This window comes from Chanodichthys erythropterus, chromosome 8, assembly GCF_024489055.1.
Source record: "Chanodichthys erythropterus isolate Z2021 chromosome 8, ASM2448905v1, whole genome shotgun sequence".
Taxonomy (NCBI): Eukaryota; Metazoa; Chordata; class Actinopteri; order Cypriniformes; family Xenocyprididae; genus Chanodichthys; species Chanodichthys erythropterus.
In genome coordinates, this window is record NC_090228.1 from 43,649,147 (window position 1) to 43,670,326 (window position 21,180).

The following is a 21,180-nucleotide window of genomic DNA, read 5'->3' on the forward strand; positions in this document are numbered from 1 at the left end:
ATTTCATTGGATCATTCTCAGGAAGCAATGATTTTTTTTTAATTTAGTCCCTTTATTTGAAAATAATCCTGATTAAATGTTAAGGGAATATAAGGAATTTATAAGGGAATGTTGCCTCTCCCATAGTCAGAGTAGTAGTCAAAAAAGTTTTCTGTTCTTAAACTATTACACGCCATGCTAAATATGTGGTTGCCCTGCGCACACGCACACACACATTGGGTTTCCATTATAGTGACACATATTTATACTGTACAAACTGTATTCTATCCCCTAACCCTAATCCTACCCCTAAACCTACCCATCACAGAAAACTTTCTGCATTTTTCATTTTCAGATTTTCAAAAAACATCACTTAGTTTGGTTTAAAAGCTGCTTTCCTCATGAGGACCGAAATATGTCCCCACAAGGACAAAGATTTTGGATGAAACACTCTGTGGGGAGATTTTGTCCCCATAATATATGGGGTATACCTGAACTGTGTGTGTATATGTGTGTGGATCAGATAAACCCTACATTATGTTGACAAAATGTCCCCACAAAGATGGCAATATCTGAAATTAAGGATGCACAATGCCACTTTTTCCAGAATGAGGCTGATACAGATACTTTAGTTTTTGGTACTTGCCGATATGTATTTTTACAGCATTTGTAATTAGGTAGAGAAACATATTCATATTCATTAATTTAATTTGTTTCTGTTCTGTTATTTTCATGCTTAGTTAAGCCTGTTGAAATGTATTTTATGAGCCTCTGTTCATTCTTTTGCTCTATCATATTTTATCTTTCATTTAGCACAAGGCAAATTTAGAGCTGTTGTCGTTCTTTCTTTGTCTCAAGCACTGTACTACACACGCTGCATAGTATCGGTTGTTGGTATCGGAGCATTTTAAAGGGTTACTTCACCCAAAAATGAAAATTCAGTCAAACTCACCCTTATGTTGTTTCACACCTGTAAGACCTTCGTTCATCTTTGTAACATAAATTAAGATATTTTTGATTAAATCTGATGGCTCAGTGAGGCCTCCATTGCCAGCAAGATAATTAACACTTTCAGATGCCCAGAAAGCTACTTGTTGTGAATGGGAGGCTCAGGCTGGAGATCCAAGTGCAGCGTTTATTAAAGTAGAGTGGTCGTACAGGCAGGGTCAAAACAGGAACAAACAGGAACAGTGAGGAACAGGCAGAATCGTAGTCAAGGGACAGGCAAAGATCAGGACAGGCAGCAATGGGTCAAAAAACAGGAAACAGGCAGTAACGGCAACAAGGAACAGGCAGACAGGGAATACAGGGAAACGCTCGGAATTGCAACAACAGTTAAACAATACTTCGCGGTGAGGTGGTGTGTGTGGAAGTCCTTTATAGTCCAGGTAATGAGCTGCAGCTGGTGTGGTGATCAGTGATTAGTGTGAAGTGTGTGCAGGTGAGTGACAGAGAGGATGATGGGAGATGTAGTCCAGGAACAGTGACAGGAACAGACGGTGATCATGACATAATGCCCCCCTCCCGGAAGGCGCGTCCTCGCGACGTGAAGGAACAGCTAGGGAGGGGGGTGTGGGTGCATTGGAGGTTTAACGGCAGACGGGGACGGAATCTCCAATGCAGCCCCAGGGATTCAGGCAGCCACGGTGGGTCAGGTGGCTCAGGCGGCCATGGCAGGTCAGATGGCCTGGGCAGCCACAGTAGGTCGGATGGTTCAGGCAACCACAGCCGGTCAGGTGACTCGGACGGCCACGGTAGATCAGGTGGCTCGGGTGACCACGGCAGGTCAGGTGGCTCGGGCAACCACGGCAGGTCAGGTGGCTCGGGCAGCCGCAGCAATGAGTCCATGAATGGCCCAAGTGGGCTACAGTCCATAAATGGCCCTGACAACAGTGACTGGGCAGGGTCCCCACCCACTAGCTCCCCACCCACTAGCTCCCCACCCACTAGCTCCCCACCCACTAGCTCCCCACCCCTAGGTATACTGCCCCCCCCCAAAAAGTTCTTGGGGATTTCAGCAGGGCCCGTCGCAGGTTCGTGGGCAAGGATTTCGGGTGGCGCCGGCAGGGCCAGGCGTGTGGGTGAAGCCGGCAGGGCAAGACGCCTGAATGGCGCCGGCAGAGCTGGAAGCTCGGGTGGCGCCGGCAGGGCGAGGAGCTCGGGTGGCGCCGGCAGGGCGAGGAGCTCGGGTGGCGCCGGCAGGGCGAGGAGCTCGGGTGGCGCCGGCAGGGCGAGGAGCACGGGTGGCGCCGGCAGGGCGAGGAGCACGAGTGGCGCCGGCAGAGCGAGACACCTGGGCGCAGTGGGAGAAACCTCTGGAGTAGTCTCTGGACCCCCAACGGCCTCTTGAAAGGCTTCTGAGCCTTGAGGAAAGAAAGAAGCCTTCTTCCTCCTTCTCCTCCTCTTCCGAGGGTGAGGTGATGGTTCACCGGTTGGAGTGGATTCTGGAGCGAACTCAGTGGCTGGAACGTCCCCTGCATCCTTACGCACCGCAGGGGCGGCCATCTTGCCCGTGGGCACTGGCAAAGCAGTCTTTTCGTCCATCGCGTCCAGAGCACTCGAGTCCATGGATACCGGCGAACTTGAGAGCGTTGAAACAGACTCGCTTGAGAGCGTTGAAACAGACTCACTTGAGAGCGTTGAAACGGGCGAGCTTGAGAGCGTTGAAACGGGCGAGCTTGAGAGCGTTGAAACGGGCGAGCTTGAGAGCGTTGAAACGGGCGAGCTTGAGAGCGTTGAAACGGGCGAGCTTGAGAGCGTTGAAACGGGCGAGCTTGAGAGCGTTGAAACGGGCGAGCTTGAGAGCGTTGCAACGGGCGAGCTTGAGAGCGTTGCAACGGGCGAGCTTGAGAGCGTTGCAACGGGCGAGCTTGAGAGCGTTGCAACGGGCGAGCTTGAGAGCGTTGCAACGGGCGAGCTTGAGAGCGTTGCAACGGGCGGCCTTGAGAGCGAAGCGGCCGGCGGGCTTGAGGGTGAAGTGGCTGGTGGATGCTTAGGGATGCCAGCCGCTCGAGCTGAAGTCATCGGTGGATCTGCCACACTGCAACGCAGTCCTCTCCGCTCCCTGACTGATCTAGAGACGTGACGTTGCTCTGGGCGATCAGCGGCGGCGTGACGTTGCTCTGGGCGATCAGCGGCGGCGTGACGTTGCTCTGGGCGATCAGCGGCGACGTGACTCGTGGTAGAGGCCGCCATTTTGTGTGTGTTCTCGGGCTTGGCTGCTATTACGGGATGCACCGTGGTGTCGGAATCCTCCGCGACACCCACGGTAAAACGTGAACCAACTGTTAACAGGGCAAAGTCCAGAAATTCACCGAACGATTCTCGGGGACCGTTGGTGATTAAATTGTTCTTTAGTGGTTCGTTTAACCCATAACAAAAAAAGTCAATGAGGGCACAGTCCGGCAGATCAGACAAATGAGCGATATCTAAAAAGTTCTGAATGTGCACCTCAAGGGTACGAGTACCTTGGCGAAGGCTGACCAATCGCACCGCTGGGTCCATGTTGAGACTGGACACGCTCGGAAAAGCTGCTGGATCCGGGTGGGGCGAAGTATTCTGTTGTGAATGGGAGGCTCAGGCTGGAGATCCAAGTGCAGCGTTTATTAAAGTAGAGTGGTCGTACAGGCAGGGTCAAAACAGGAACAAACAGGAACAGTGAGGAACAGGCAGAATCGTAGTCAAGGGACAGGCAAAGATCAGGACAGGCAGCAATGGGTCAAAAAACAGGAAACAGGCAGTAACGGCAACAAGGAACAGGCAGACAGGGAATACAGGGAAACGCTCGGAATTGCAACAACAGTTAAACAATACTTCGCGGTGAGGTGGTGTGTGTGGAAGTCCTTTATAGTCCAGGTAATGAGCTGCAGCTGGTGTGGTGATCAGTGATTAGTGTGAAGTGTGTGCAGGTGAGTGACAGAGAGGATGATGGGAGATGTAGTCCAGGAACAGTGACAGGAACAGACGGTGATCATGACACTACTAAAGACATATGTAAAACAGTGACTGCAGTGGTTCAACCTTAATGTTATGAAGCGACGAGAATACTTTCTGTACGCCAAAAAAAAAACAACATAACGACTTTATCCAACAATATCTAGTTGCTGAAGATTTACGAATCTTTTGTTTTGAGTCAGTGGTTCAGAGCGTGTATCAAACTGCCAAAGTCACGTGATTTCAGTAAACGAGGTTTTGAAACATTTCAAAATTTCAATGGTTCACCTGACTTTGGCAGTTTTATACACTCTCCAAACCACTGATTCAAAACAAATGATTTGTGAAGCTTCAAAGCTTCACGAAACAGTGTTTTGAAATCGCTCATCACTAGATATTGTTGAATAAAGTCGTTATTTTTTAAAAATTTTTTTGGCATACAAAAGGTATTTTCGTCGCTCCATAGCAATAGGTTGAACCACTGCAGTCACATGAACTGTTTAAATATGTCTTTAGAACCTTTCTGGGTGTTTGAAAGTGTAAATTAACATGCAGGCCTCATTGAGGAATCTGATTTAATCAAAAAAAATCTTAATTTGTGTTCCGAAGATGAACGAAGGTCTTACGGTGTGGAAACAACATGAGGGTGAGTAATTAATGACAGAATTTTCATTTTTGTGTGAACTAACCCTTTAAAAAGTAGGCTACGAGTACACAAGCACAGTATTGGGCCCAATACCAATATTGGTATTGCTATTGGTGCATCCCAATCCAAAATCCTTGTCGGGACATTTTTTGGTCCCCATGAGGAAAACAGCGTATAAATCATACAAAGTGATGTTTTTTGAAAAATTAAAAATGAGGAAAATGTAATGGGTAGGAGATATAATATACAGTTTGTAAATGAAAAGCATTATATGTCTAAAGAATGTCTTCATAAAAAAATGTAAACCCAATGTGTGTGTCAAAATATGATCCGTGATTTTCTCTCATAATAGTTTTAAAATATTGAGCTTAACAAGGTCAACATTAGTACAGTCTAAAATAAATTAATTGAAGAATGGCAAAGATGGCTTCCTGAAATTTTTTTTAAATTTTCATTTTCATTTAAAGAAACTTTTTTTTAAATTCTCATATTGTTTCTGAATGTCACAAACCCTCTGTTTCAGGGACTGTCCTTTCTTGTTCTTTTATTGAATATGAAATAGAAATATGAACTGAAATAAACCTGTTTTGAAGAGATTCAACCAGAGGCTCTTTATTTTATTTGGTATCCTTTTTATGAATAGGTTGAATTGACGCTTCGATATTACACTAACACATGTATATTGTGTGTTCATATGGCTTTGTCCATATTAGTGTGCATGTGTGTGTGTGTCCTCATTTCATGTCCCTGTAGAGAGCATCTTCAGTACATCACCTCTATAAAGTCCTTCACCCAGATCCCCAGTTTCCAGTTGTGGCTTAGAAGAACACAGTGCAGAGATCGAGATGAAGATGCCAGTCCTCCAGGTTGTACATTTGGTATTTTCTTTTCTCTACCCAATTCAAAGCAACTCAGAGGCAGACTGTAAACTCTGGAAGGACCTAGACTCAACAGTTGTCTATAAGGAGGGCCATGTAGTTCTGGCTGGGATGTTTCCCATCCACTCCAAAGGCGTCGACCAGGAGCTGAACTTTAGAAGTCCACCAGACCAAAGGAAATGTAGGGGGTAACGGAAAAAATCAGCCTGCAAAGCTGATTATTGTTTATTTTAGAGTTTATTGCATCAATGTTGGAATATGTACTGATATCCTTAACACATTTTGTTTAGAGACTAAATGTTCAGATTTTGTATCAGCCTGTCCTTGTATAATCTATTTTTGAGGACCTTTCTTCCAGGTTTAACATGCGAGTGTTCCGCTGGTCTCAGTCGATGATCTTTTTCATTGAGGAGATAAACCGAGACCCTACCCTTCTGCCAAACATCACACTGGGCTACAGGCTGTATGACACATGTGGGCTGACTGCTCTGTCTCTGAGGACTGCATTGTCTGTAGTCTCTCAACCCATGAAGAGTAGCACTTCGGGGGAATGCTCCTCCCCGAGCATCCCCATCATTATTGGGGACTCTGGATCCACCCTGTCAATGGCCATCTCCAGAGTACTCAACCTGTTCCGCATCCCGCTGGTGAGGGCAGATCAGCAAGACAAAATTGTTCTGTATTTGTATACGCTTTGTCTGAATCTCTGTCCTCATCTTTGCTTCAGGTGAGTTATTTTGCCTCATGTGCTTGCCTAAGTGACAAGCACCAGTTCCCTTACTTCTTTCGCACAATTCCCAGTGATGTTTATCAGGCCAACGCTCTTGCTCGTCTGGTGAAGCACTTCAGTTGGACTTGGGTGGGCACAATGGGAGCTGATGACGCTTATGGGCGCACAGGCATTGATCTGTTCACCACTGCTGTGACACAGTTGGGGGTGTGCGTGGCTTATCGAGTAATCATACCCAAACTGCCAACTCAACAACAGCTGCAGGATATCGTCAAGACCATTCGAGATTCCACAGCACGTGTTTTGGTGGTTTTTGCCATCGAGGAGGACATCAAGCCAGTAGTGGATGAAATAATTCGGCAGAATGTGACTGGGAAGCAATGGGTGGCCAGTGAAGCTTGGGTGACTTCCACTCTCATCTCCACTAAAGAGAACTACCCCTCACTAAGTGGCACCATTGGCTTCGCCATCCGCCGAGCTGAGATACCCGGCTTCAAACAATTCCTTGAAAGCGTACAGCCCCTGGCTGAGCCTTACAATGCATTTGCAAGGGAGTTCTGGGAAACACAGTTCCAGTGCTCAATAAACACAAGACTTCCTGCTCCCTCCACAACTGAACAAGTGCACTACAGCCATAGCTGTACTGGCACGGAGAGAGTCCAGGATATTCACAGTATCTACAATGATGTGTCAGAGCTCAGGGTGACATACAACATGCATAAGGTTGTTTACGCTGTGGCACATGCACTGCATAACCTGCTTCTGTGTCAAAGAGAGAAAGGGTCTGCCTTGATGCAGCAGTGCCCGGATATTCATAACCTACAGCCATGGCAGGTACAGCAATATATGCTTTTTTAAGCCATATTCTTGTCTTTAATAGTAACATTATCTGTGCATTAATGATCTCCAGGTTGTTGAGGTTCTGAGGAAAGTGAACTACACAAACATGTTTGGAGATTTGATCCACTTTGATAAGAACGGAGATCCTGCCGGATCATACGACATCGTGAACTGGCAGAGAGAGTCGGATGAGGGTCCGGTACAGTATGTTACAGTGGGTCGCTTTGACTCCTCTCTTTCGACAGCACAGCAGTTAGTGCTGAATCAGGACAAAATCATCTGGCATGGAGGAACTAAGAAGGTAAAATTATGTATTCACTTTCTTGGTTACTGATAATCAAAATTAATTTTTCTGAATGGACAACAGTGTTTGATAATAACATTTAGCAGAGATTTTATCAAAGGTGATGTACATTTTGTATCGGTTCTTCAAATACTTTTTTTTAATCAATTATTTTATATTATTATTATTATTGGGTAGTGACTATATAATCACAGAAAGGTTTTCATTATAATGCCTTGTCTCTCTCTCTCTTACAGATACCAGTGTCTGTGTGCTCTGCTAGTTGTCCACAGGGATACAGAAAGGTTACACGAGAGGGTCAGCCTGTGTGCTGCTATGACTGTGTGCTTTGTGCAGAGGGCAGCATCAGCAATACAACTGGTATTATCACACACACAATGACTTTTTTAAACAATTTATTACAAATCACCATTAAAACATCTTTCCCTTGAATGAAGTTTAGGTTAAAGGGTTAGTTCACCCAAAACTGAAAATTCTGTCATTAATTATTCACCCTCATGTCGTTCCAAATCTGTAAGACCTTTGTTCATCTTTGGAACACAAATTAAGATATTTTTGATGAAATGCAATGGTTCAGTGAGTCCTCTATTGCCAGCAAGATAATTCACTCTTTCAATGTCCAGAAAGTTACTAAAAACATATTTAAAACAGTTCATGTGAGTACAGTGGTTCAACCTTAACGTTACTTTTTGTGTGCCAAAAAAACAAAATAATGACTTTTCAAACACTGCTTCATGAAGCTTCACAAATCTTTTGTTTCGAATCGGTGGTTTGGAGCGTCAAACTGCCAAAGTCATGTGAACCATTGACATTTTGAAACATTTTGAAGTTTTTATGACGCAACAAAGCCTTGTTTACTGAAATCACGTTTGAAACAAAAGATTTGTAAAGCTTCATGAAGCAGTGTTTTGAAATCGGCCATAACTATATATGTTGAAAAGTCATTATTTTGTTTTTTTTTGGCGCACAAAAAGTATTCTTGTCGCTTTGTAATGTTAAGGTTGAACCACTACAGTCACATGAACTGTTTTAAATATGTCTTTAGTAGCTTTCTGGGCATCTGGAAATGTTAATTATCTTGCTCTCAATAGAGGCCTCATTGAGCCATCAGATTTCATCAAGAACATCTTAATTCATGTCTTACGGTGTGGAACAACATAAAGTTGAGTAAATAAAGGATTAGTTCAATTTAAAATAAAAATTTTCCATAATTTGCTTACCCCCATATCATCTAAGATTTTCATGTCTTTCTTTCTTCAGTCAAAAAGAAATAAAGGTTTTTGATGAAAACATTTCAGGATTATTCTCCTTATAGTGGACTTCAATGGGCACCAAATGGTTGGAGGTCAAAATTACAGTTTCAGTGCAGCTTCAAAGGGCTTTAAACGATACCAGACAAGGTATTTCGCATTCTTCAAAAAGCTTATGCTGTATGTCCTACACCTTTCTGTAAGTAGAATAGGGAAGGCATAGGAAGTACAGCGTAAGCTTTTTGAAGAATATGAAAGTGCGGTTTTGACAAAACCACTTGGAAGGCGATCATTTGTTTGTATAAAGCATATACATTTACATTTTTTTCGAAAAATAACCGATCGTTTCGCTAGATAAGACCCTTATTCCTCGTCTGGTATTGTTTAAAGCCCTTTGAAGCTGCTCTGAAACTGTAATTTTGACCTTCAACCAACTTTAACCTTAATTTCTTTTCAACTGATGAAAAAAAAAAAACAAGAACTAATCCTATAATGACGAATTTTAATTTTTGGTTGAACTAACCCTTTAATGTCCTTTTTTGTGTGTTTATGCATCCATTTAGATCAACCTGAATGTATGCTTTGCCCAGAAGACTTTTGGTCCAATCAACGTCGCAACCTTTGTGTTCCTAAGCAGATCGAGTTCCTATCCTACTCAGAGGCTTTTGGCATGATCCTGGCAGCTATAGCCATTCTGGGTGCTGTTGCTGCAATGACAGTTGCTGCAATCTTCTTTCGCCATCGTGACACACCTCTGGTTCGGGCGAATAATTCAGAACTGAGCTTTCTGTTGCTGATTTCTCTCACTCTCTGCTTCATATGTGCACTAACCTTTCTGGGTCAGCCATCACGCTGGGCATGCCCTCTTAGACGGACTGCTTTTGGCTTGACCTTTGCTCTCTGCCTCTCCTGTCTCCTCAGTAAGACTCTAGTGGTGCTTATGGCCTTTAAAGCCACGTTGCCTGGTAACAACACTGCGCGTTGGTTTCGCCCCCCTCAGCAGAGACTGGGTGTGTTCTTTTGTTCGGTCCTGCAGGGTGGGGTTTGTGTGGCTTGGCTTGTCACAGCACCGCCATATCCAGTGAAGAACACCTGGCTGTACCGCGACCGGATCATTTTAGAATGTCACCTGGGTTCAGTCGCACTTTTCTGTTGTGTGTTGGGTTACATTGGCTGCTTAGCTGCCTTCTGCTTCATCCTGGCTTTTTTAGCCCGAAAATTGCCTGACAATTTTAATGAAGCCAAATTCATCACATTCAGTATGCTCATATTCTGTGCTGTTTGGATCACCTTTATCCCAGCTTATGTGAGTTCTCCTGGGAAATTTACTGTAGCTGTGGAGATATTTGCCATTTTAGCTTCTAGTTATGGAGTACTTTTGTGTATTTTTGCACCTAAATGTTACATCATTATTTTCATGCCTGAGAGGAATTCTAAAAAGTTTCTCATGCATCAAAAATAATTTACCATGTCATGATGTACTCTTTGAATGCTTGTTAACATTCACTTCATTTTTAATGAATATAATAAAAAAAGAAAAACTATGTATGTTGAATCACTTCATGAGGTGATAATGTGTCTTGGCCTGTGACAATGAATGAAAGTAAAATCTTTTATTAATATCAGGCACTCATGCAAGTATGTTCTTCTGCCACGTGACACTTGCACCAGACTCAGTAACACTTTATAATATCTTTCGTCAAGAAATCCTTAACAAACATTATATAATGCTTAAAGGATTAGTTCACTTTGAAATGAAAATTAGCCCAAGCTTTACTCACCCTCAAGCCATCCTAGGTGTATATGACTTTCTTCTTTCAGATGAACATAATTGCAGAAATATTAATAAATATCCTGATGCATCCAAGCTTTATAATGGCAGTGACTAGGGGTCATGAGTATGAGCTGAAGAAAGTCCCTATTCTGCTCCAAGTAGCTCCGGAGGGTTAAAGTATTAGTTCACAAAAAAATTACTCACCCCATGTCATCCAAGATGTTCATGTCTTTCTTTCTTCAGTCGTAAAGAAATTAAGGTTTTTGATGAAAACATTCCAGGATTATTTTCCTTATAGTGAACTACAATGACCTCCAATCAGTTGAAGTTTGGAAGCCATTGAAGTTACAGTTTCAGTGCAGCTTCAAAGAGCTTCAAACGATACCAGATACCAGGAATAAGGGTCTTATCTAGCAAAACGATTGGTCAATGTATATGCTTTATATAAACAAATGATCACCTTGCACATGCTTCCGCCAAAACCGCACTTCTGTTTTCTTCAAAAAGCTTACGTTGTATGTCCTACGCCTTCCTTATTTTATTTATGGAAAAAACAAAACTGGCACTGCGTTCGTTCCGTAAGTTTCCATATTTAACAAGTTATGAAGTCAAATATCAAGCTTCCGCCAGACCGCCTTCCATATACAAGTTACGAAGAAAGTGTAAACTGGTGTTGTGTAAATTACACTTTTTCCATAAGTTTAATAGGGAAGGCACATGACATAACGTAAGCTTTGTGAACTGCAAGATGTTTACACTTTTTGGGTACATTGAATATGGAAGGTGGTCTGGCAGAAGATAGATATTTGACTTCATAACGTGTTTAAATATGGATATACAAATATGGCATCTAATCCACTTTGTCTGGGATAAAGTACGCAAACACTATGTGAGCATCAGTATGAAAAGCAGAAAGTGTCCGACTTCACGGCTACGTTTTCAATGTCCAATCTTATAGGTGATAAAGGTTGTTTAGATCAAAGAGATTGTAAAACTAATTCATATGAATTGAGCGGTTTAGTCCACATTTTCTGGAGAGACTTCATCACTTTATATGATGAACAGATTTAATTTGGGCTCTTACTCATATACACACATAACACACAAAAACTTGATCATCAGCGAACATAAGCAGAAGCTCAACCAAACTGGAATAATGATCAAGCAAGAACAAACCTGTTGCTGAAGCTACTCTGCTGACCTCTGCTACACTTTTGAGGTAGTCCAGAAGATTTTTATGAACCTGGATGGAGATAAACATTCGAACAAAGCACTCGCTTTAAAAATGGTCAGAAATACGAGGAAAAAATGAGCACATCGGCTCTATTGTGAGGCTATCGTGACACTGCCTGCTAGCATTCTGCATGTTGCACATCAACTTGGACAATGAGGCAAAAGTATAAATGAAAACCGACTACAGTGCAGTTTTAAAGGTGCCCTAGATTGTTTTTTTACAAGATGTAATAAAAGTCCTAGGTGTCTCCTGAATGTGTCTGTGAAGTTTCAGCTCAAAATACCCCATAGATTTTTTTTTTATTAATTTTTTTAGCTGCCTATTTTGGGGCATCATTAACTATACACTGATTTTTTCAGCACGGCCCCTTTAAGAGATGCGTTCCCTCTGCCCCACCAGCTCTCGACTATATACATCGCATGAACAAAGTTTACACAGCTAATATAAGCCTTGAATGGATCTTTACAAGATGTTCGTCATGCATGCTTCAAATTATGTGAGTAAAGTATTTATTTAGATGGTTACGTTTGATTCTGTGTGAGTTTGATGCTATGCTCTGTGGCTAACGGCTAATGCTACACTGTTGGAGACATTTATAAAGAATGAAGATGTGTTTATGCATTATACAGACTGCACATGTTTAAAAATGAAAATAGCAAGGACTCTCGTCTCTGTGAATACAGTAAGAAATGATGGTAACTTTAACCACATTTAACAGTATATAGAAAGACAATTTACAAATATCACTAAAAATATCATGATATCATGGATCATGTCAGTTATTATCGCTCCATCTGCCATTTTTCGCTGTTGTTCTTGCTTGCTTACCTAGTCTATGCACAGATCCAGACGTTAATACTGCCTTTCCTTGTCTAATGCGTCGAATGGGCTGGCATTATGCAAATATTGGGGTCATACATATTAATGATCCCGACTGTTACGCAACAGTCGGTGTTATGTTGAGATCCGAGTGTTTTCCGGAAGTCTTTTAAACAACTGAGATTTATATATGAAGGAGGAAACAATGGAGTTTGAGACTCACTGTATGTCATTTCCATGTACTGAACTCTTGTTATTCAACTATGCCAATATAAATAACATTTTTCATTCGAGGGCACCTTTAATGCAAAAGTATAAATCAGACTTAATACTGCCTTCGCCATCAGAATTATTGTAAATACGACTTTCCTAGGTAAAAATGCCTATCAACACACTCTAAAGTCAATTAGCTCGTAATCATGACTACAGAACTGGGAAGTAGGATATTTCTGATAGCACTTGAAGACAGCATATGTCTGCACCTCACTGAAGCTGGCCTCACTCGGGTTTAGCAAGTATTTTATTACAAAAATAAAGTACTAAATTAAAAAAAAAATAAAAAATTACATTGCACAACAAACAGGAGCCACTTCCTGCGCCTGTTTTTTTACTAGTAGTTTTTTGCACTCCCTGACTGAGAATTAAAGGTGCAATATGTAATATTTTTGCAGTAAAATATCCCAAATATTTCCAACTATTTGTAAATCATAAGAAAATTGCAATTTTAACCAAGGCTCCGGGATGTGTGAGGAGTCACCTATCAATGGCGTCATACCCGTGTTACCCTCGGTTTCCGGTTTTGTTTTGTAGAAACCATGGAAACAGACGCTTTAATATTTACATGTTTTAATAGACGAGAACAACTGTTTTGATATATTTATAGACAAGGGTAAACAAGGCTTGCCATCCACGTTCATCCACACATCATTCTCAAGTTTGCAGCCACAACGTCTCCACAGGTTCTTCTCCGCTACTGTAGCAAATGCCTGCATACTCTGTAAGGAAGTCAAAGCATTTGTGTTAGTTTCAGATAATAAAATACATTCTGGTTCCTTTGACTGCTGTGCTGCCGCGGCCTTCGCAGCCATATCTGCTCTTGTGTTTCCTGTTGAAATGAAATCTTTGTTTTTAGTATGCGCTGCGCATTTACAGATAGCAAGTTGTTTTGGCAAGAGAATTGTGTCTAGAAGAGTAGACACAAGAGAAGCATTTAGAATTGGCCGGCCATCAGATTTCAAATTTTTTTTTTTTTTTATATGTTTCCATAAAGCCCCAAAATCATTCTCAACCCCGAACGCGTATCGTGAATCTGTGTAAATCGCTACACTTTTACCCTCCATAAGCTAGCATGCTTCTCCTAGGGCTACGAGCTCCGCCGCTTGAGCTAAAAAAAATTTGATGGCAATGTGCCAGATGTCAATGTTTCGAATTCAGTGGTCACTGCGTAACCAACTTTGTTCAGGCCTGTCTGTGGATCTCTGAATGCAGAGCCATCCACAAACAGGATATGCTCACTGTTTTCGAGCAGTGTGTCCGAAATGTCAGGGCGCGGGGTACATATCTGTTTGAGTGCAGTCAAACAGCAATGATGTTCCTCCCCATCCTCCTCTTTTAGAAAGAGAGTGGCAGGATTCAGCACTGTGCAACGCTTGACCGTGATGTTTGGCATATCCAGCAAAATTGTGTGATACCTCAGCCATCGTGCTGTTGACAAATGTGATGTCTTCTGTTTCTGCAAAATCATGGAAACGGCATGCGAAACCATTAATGTCATGTCAGAATACCCCACAAATTCTCTAGAGGCCATCACAGCCTGTTCAGCAGCTGCCACGACCCTCAGACAGTGCGGCAGGCCTGCTGCTACTGGATCTAATTTGCCAGAGAAATAACCCACTGGTCGCATTCTGTCTCCATGTAGCTGCAAAAGAACAGAAGACATGAACCCATTTTTTTTTTTTTTTTTTCCTCCTCCATAGTATCTCGTTCTGTTGCGACGTGACGTGCAATGCAAATTGTCAGGCATCATAAAATCTGTACCAAATGACAGCGTTCTATTTTTCCCCAATTCACAGATTGTTTTTGGCCACTCAGTTTTGGTTATGTGCCATTTGTAAACCCATTTTTGGTTCTGTTTTCAAATACATTTGCTCACCCTCTCTCACTACAATGCCCGAGGGATCTGCAACCATTACCAAATTTAATTTGCACATTAAATCTTGGTCCAGAACGGGTACTGGGCATGTTTTTTTTTTTTTTTAAGTTAAAAAAAATGCATGCTTCAGCATGTGGCCCCCTTCCGTCTCACACTTTAGTGGCACAGTGAACAGTTCTGTTATATAATGTCCTGATACAGACAAAGAACCATGCGTTTTGTTTGTTAGCGCTGGTTCACATGGCAAGTCACATGATCGCAAAACAGATCGGGTCGCCCCTGAGTCTACCAAAAATGAAATCATTGTCCCTTCAACTAGCAGGGGATATTCAGGCATGTTTAAAAATCCCTTACTGCTATACATAATCAAACATTTGTCAAAATCTTCTCTGTTTGTTTCAGAAACACACAAGGAGGTGCAAGCTTTTCTTTCTTTTTTTTTTTTTTTTTTTTTTCATTGCATTATCAGTGCATGTGTTCAGGTGTGGGTGCGTTTGTGTGTGTGTTTGATATTAGTAAATGTGTACTTCCCTTTGCGGCGGTTTTTGCATCCTTGGCCGTGGTCCACCCGATCTCCTCCTGCTCTCCGCATCCTTTTTCCTCAGTCAGCCTTTCGCAGTTCAGGGCAGTTTATTGCCCAATGTCCATCCATTTTGCACTTCTTGCATCTCGTGCACTCACGAACAATGTGGTCATCAGCTCCGCACAGATAACAGCCATTTTTATCTGAATTGTGTCCCCATATGTTCCCGCTGAATCTTTGCGGTCTTTGCACGGCTGCCAACTGCAATTCTTTTATTCTTGACCTTTCCTTCTTTGCCCTCAGCTCATCTTCCGCGTGCAAGGCATGTTTCATGATGGTGCTTACTCGTCCTTCAGTCCATTCAATATAGCTGTGTTTCACGGCTTGGGAAATCTCAGGTCTCAGTCCATTCAAAAGACTATTCGCCAAACAACTTTCCCACGTGGTTGGTCTGTCGCCACGATCTGCTGGTTCCTTTAACCCGCTGTGCTTGCAAAACACACTGTAGAGTCGCTCATAATAAACTTGAACGCTCTCACCTGGTTCTTGACGGCAGTGGCTCACTCTGGACATGTCGATGCGCGCTGGAAATGCTCTCCTCACAGTCTCAGTCAGTCCCGTCACAGCTGCTCGATATCCGTCGTGTGAAGCATGATACCAGTTAACGTGACTTCGTCTGTGATCTGCTGCTGGTAATTCTGCGCTGATCTTGTGCCAGTTCATTCCTCCCAGCTTTGCCATCATGATTCTTTTCAGTTCATTTAGTGTCGGGCTGAACTCTTGGCAGAACGTCATCAGTTCGGTGGCGAAACGGTCCCCTGCGTCGTCGGGATTCGGCAGGTGGGCCATCGCCTCTTTCATGTCGGTTAAATTCCAAGGGCGGTATACTAATTCTATTGAATTTGTTCCCATAACTTCCACCATGGGTGCTGTGATGCTCACCCGCTCTTCCTTCGCAGTTCTGTCCCAGTTCTTTGTTTTCTTCGGACTCTGGATCTCAAAATCTTCCTCTTCCTCTTCCTCGTCGCTCTCTGTGAGGGTATCAGGATTCAGATCGAAGTCCCCGTCTGACTCCAGCATTCTGGCTCGTGCATGTGTGTTGGAACGTAAAACATGATTGCACACCTTTCTTTCTTTGCTTTGTCTTCCAGATCACTAGTCTCTTTCTCCTTCCGGACGGCAGTGTTTCTTTGCCCCGGAAGCTTTCAGCTGCGTGCGCCCCCTCTGCTGTTGGCTCGGCTGCGCATGCTCCTCCTTCTGTTGACCGTTCAGCTGTGCGTGCTCTCTCTTCTCTCATCTCAGCGGCGCATGCTCCCCCGTCTCTCTGCTGGGGAGCTGGAGTTGGTTTGGCTGGTAGAATTGGTTGGTTTGGTGGAAACGGAGAGCAGTCGAGGTCGGGGTCCACTTTCAGGCCTTGGAGCTCCGCATTGGGATAAATTGTGTAGCTCGGCGGTGTTTCATGTGGAAAAGCACAAGCATAAGATGTGTTAGTAATAGTAATCTCATTCTGTGGAGGCTCAGTCGCCTTTTCTTCATTTTTCTTTTCTTTTTTCAACATTCTTCTTTCCCTATTATCTGCCTCTTCCACCCAGCAATTAATTGTTTTCTCACATTTCCCACATACATGTTTTTTAGCACAACCCTTCGTTATGTCACTCCCTTCTTCGATCGACAATTTTACCATTTTCAACCTTGTACTACTAAGTGTTCCTTCTTTTGGGAAATCATGATATTTGATCAACTTTTCTATATCTTGCATGCATCTTTGGCCATATAATTTTCTCATTTGACAAAATACCGGTGTCTCGTATTCAGCTAGCTTGCTTTGGGATTTCCCCATATTGGCAGTCTGATTCTGTGGCTTTTCGCGCGCGCGCTATTAATCTGTTGGACGTCTCCGTACAGATCTGATCTCTTCACCCAAGATCAGCCGGGCGGACGCTCTCAATAGCGCCCTATTTGGGACCGCACACAACTCAGTCCCCGGACCGCACACAACTCAGTCCCTCTAGTCCCCGGACCGCACACAACTCAGTCCCTCTTATTCGCCCACGTGATTTCAGTTTTTTTTTTTTTTTTTTTTTTTTTACCTCGTAAAAAACATCAGCACGCTGCATTTGCCACAGATTCAGACTCCCCTTATGGTTTATCCCTATCAATTCAATTTTCAATTTAACCAAATTCTATTTAAAAAAAAAAATCTCCCCCTGAATTTTCCAAGTTTGTCTCTTACCAGCAGCTCCCGTTGCCGTCTCGGGTTCTTTTCTCTTGATTCCAGTGGTCGTCCTCCCGGACATACACAGCACCGGCCCCTCGTCCCTGAATCTAAACGGGGTTAGGGCTGACTTGGGTCAGGATTGCAGGTCACCGGTGCTGCCCAGGTCCAGTAGGTCCGTCCAAGGAATCCCACTTCTGACACCAAAATTGTTGCGGCAAAAATTAATTAGCTGACATCACTAGTAAGAGACAAACCTTATGAGAATTCACTTTATAAAGATTTTATTTCTTGCAAGAAAGAGTCCACAGTCGACACAACCATACAATGTCTGCCCCGAGTGTGAACTAAGGACACAAGAGAACCCACAAACATTTATACCCCCAATGTTTGAGCAACTCTTCTCAGTACTTTTCCATACAGGGTAAAAGTGACAATACACATACACAAATGGCTAGTGACAATACACATACACAAATGGCTAGTGACAATACACATACACAAATGGCTTCCCCTTCTGTCTTTGAACTTATTTAAATTATCCGATACCCTAGGTTCGGGAAAGCTCTCAGTTTGGGTGTCTCACCGTTACCCCCCTGGATTTCAGCAGACACTGTGTCTGTTGAGCTCAGAGAGGTGTTTTGCATAGCTTGAAGCAGATATTGGCATATTAAATTTTTCCCCAACAATATATATATATATATATATATATATATATATATATATATAATTTCTTGATTTTAATTGATTCTCATTTTTACGAACTGATATTGATTCTTAATTTCCAAGAATCGATTAGTCTAGTCTGTTTACAGTTGATGGATTAACAAAACATGTAGTGTGCCTCCCATCCAATAAATCGAAATAATCTTTGTGCTTTGTTACTTCTGATATGAAGCAAAGTCTCAGATTTCAAATGACATCCATCTTATTATGAGATTCAAAAAATAAATACCGTTTTGGCTTTAGATCGCTTTAGCGCCTCAGATAAAGAGAAGTGCATGTGATCATCCTCTCCTCCGCTTTAATACCAGTTACAGCACAAAATAAACATCTGAAGGTATGTTAAAATATACAGTACAACTTACCGAAATCCATATCATGTCTCATGTAATCGCTCAATCTGTGGTTCAACCTCGGAAAGACATCAATAAAACCGCTTGTAAACAATGTCACATAACGTCACATTTACCACAGAAAAACATATTCAGTGACCATAAACTCATTAGTCAGATAGAAAAATAAACTCTAGAAAGCAACATTCTGATATATATATATACACTGTTACATATTCATTTTAAAAGGTGCCCTAGAACTTTTTTTAAAAAGATGTAATATAAGTCTAAGGTGTCTGTGAAGTTTCAGCTCAAAATACCCCATAGATTTTTTTTTTTATTCATTTTTTTTAACTGCCTATTTTGGGGCATCATTATAAATGAGCCGATTCAGGGCTACTGGCCCTTTAATTCTCGTGCTCCACGCCCCCGGAGCTCGCACTTGCCTTGAACAGTGCATAAACAAAGTTTACACAGCTAATATAACCCTCAAATGGATCTTTACAAAGTGTTCGTCATGCATGCGTCAGATTATGTGAGTATTGTTCTATTGTTTACATTTGATTCTGAATGAATTTGAGGCTGTGGTCCGTGGCTAACGGCTAATGCTACACTGTTGGAGAGATTTATAAAGAATGAAGTTGTGTTTATGAATTATACAGACTGCAAGAGTTTGAAAATGAAAACAGTCTTGTCTCCGTGAATACAGTAGGAAACGATGGTAACTTTAACCACATTTAACAGTACATTAGCAACTTGCTAATGAAACATTTAGAAAGACAATTTACAAATATCACTAAAAATATCATGCTATCATGGATTATGTCAGTTATTATTGCTCCATCTGCCATTTTTGCTATTGTTCTTGCTTGCTTACCTAGTCTGATGATTCAGCTGTGTGCAGCTCCAGACATTAATACTGGCTGCCCTTGTCTAATGCCTTTCATAATGTTGGGAACATGGGCTGTCATATGCAAATATTGGGGGCGTACATATTAATGATCCCGACTGTAACGTAACAGTCAGTATTATGTTGAGATTCGCCTTTTCTTCAGAGGTTTTTTAAACAAATGAGATTTATATAAGGAGGAAACAATGGTGTTTGAGACTCACTGTATGTCATTTCCATGTACTGAACTCTTGTTATTTAACTATGCCAAGATAAATTCAATTTTTCATTCGAGGGCACCTTTAATGTTCTCAAAATATTTAATGCAGCCACAATTTAAATGTTTATATTTCAAAGAACGAATTGGAGTAGAAATATTATGTAATTCTAAACTTTATTTATAATAAAAATATTGTTGAGTGTAATGTAAGTGTTTGTATATAAATAAGTTCATTTAACCTTCAATATTATTATAGTACCAACTGACTCCCATGTATAGTTTACAGCATTAGTTGAGAGATTTTTTTTTTTTCCTCTAGGAAATTTGCCATGTACGTTAACTGAAATACTACATCCAAAAATAATCGAATTGCAAGCATGTGAATAGTAATCTAATCGAATCATGAAAATTGTCTCAATACCCAGCCCTAATAATATGTATTATTTGATCAATTTTCAGGGCTTGTTTTGATTATTCTATGGATAGTTCAGCTAAACAGAGACTATTAACTACTATTATTCCTACTACAAATTATACAAATACCTCATTAAGACGTCTAGAAATGTGTAAAACTCATCAGAGATCAGGTAATGGACACTTTTAGACACTTAATACTAAGGTAATAGACAGACACTTTAATGTTCTGCCGCTGGGGGGCAATCTCAGTGAATTCGCATGATTCATGGGTTCCGTATTCATGTATCCTGGATTACTCTTTGCTCATGTACCCTGCCTTGTTCTGTGTTTGTTATTGTTTGGACTGCCTGTCTTTGGACTAAAATTGTGTATTATCCTTTCAGTAAAACACTGCATTTGGTTCCTCAACCATTTGTGTCTCGGAGCAGTCAATACAAAAACGGAATGCTTAAAAACGCATGCAAATGAAAAGCTTTCAAGACCATGCAGCACAGCAACCTCGCGAGAACGAGTAACTTAAGAAAGCGCGAGTCTGTTGATATGCTTGTTCGAGATACCTCAGCGCTGGCATTTTAGATTCTACACACCTGACATCAGGACATTCAAAACATGTGTCCCTCATAAGGATAACTGATCTGCCCCTGGCAAATGTCTCAAAACTTTGGAAGTCAGACAGTGCAAATTCCCTCCCGAGACAGAAGACCACTGAAGTGCTCTGACACCTTCCTAACCATTCTCCTTGAACTGTATTCATGCCTCAACGCTGGCATTTTGGATTCAAAATGGCAAATCCGGTGAGGTACCAGAAAACTTCACTCCTTTGTACTCCCTATCTTTCTCACTGGCTCATAAAAATGACTAATTTATGGGCACATTTTTGCTTTTAGGGCTGTCATGTTCCACAAGCATTTGTCAATGCTCTTGATAGCTTGACAGATAGTGGTTGGCTGTGTCCGAAATCGCCTACTCAATGAGTAGTTACTTAATTTCATTAAGTACTTACTTAACGAGCGCTAAAAGAGTAGGTACTTAACAGCCAAATCTCGTTGAGTATGCAAGATCCGGATATAATCCGCCATGTTGACGTTATCATGTGATCTACGACATTATCACAAGCGCAACAATTTAAAAGAGATGACCGACAGGTGCACTAACACCTGATTGATTTCATCAGTAGCTGGATAACAATAAAAAACCTTGTACGTTTTCTGTAACATCTGCCAAAATGTTTGCACTTAAAATGGTTGCACTTAAAATGTTTGAAAAAAGGAGACGTCGGGCAGCCGCTCGAAGATCTCGCCTTTGCCGAAAAATGATTTTGT

General features: G+C 42.0%; 1 protein-coding gene across 1 annotated transcript; it reads left to right on the forward strand.

Moving 5' to 3' along the window:
* The first annotated feature begins 5,403 nt into the window (after positions 1-5,403).
* On the forward strand, positions 5,404-10,022 carry olfcw1 (olfactory receptor C family, w1). Its single transcript, XM_067393016.1, has 6 exons — positions 5,404-5,624; positions 5,795-6,083; positions 6,164-7,000; positions 7,077-7,307; positions 7,547-7,670; positions 9,124-10,022. Exons 1-6 carry the CDS (start codon positions 5,404-5,406, stop codon positions 10,020-10,022), a joined length of 2,601 nt encoding a protein of 866 aa, XP_067249117.1.
* Positions 10,023-21,180: the final 11,158 nt, after the last annotated feature.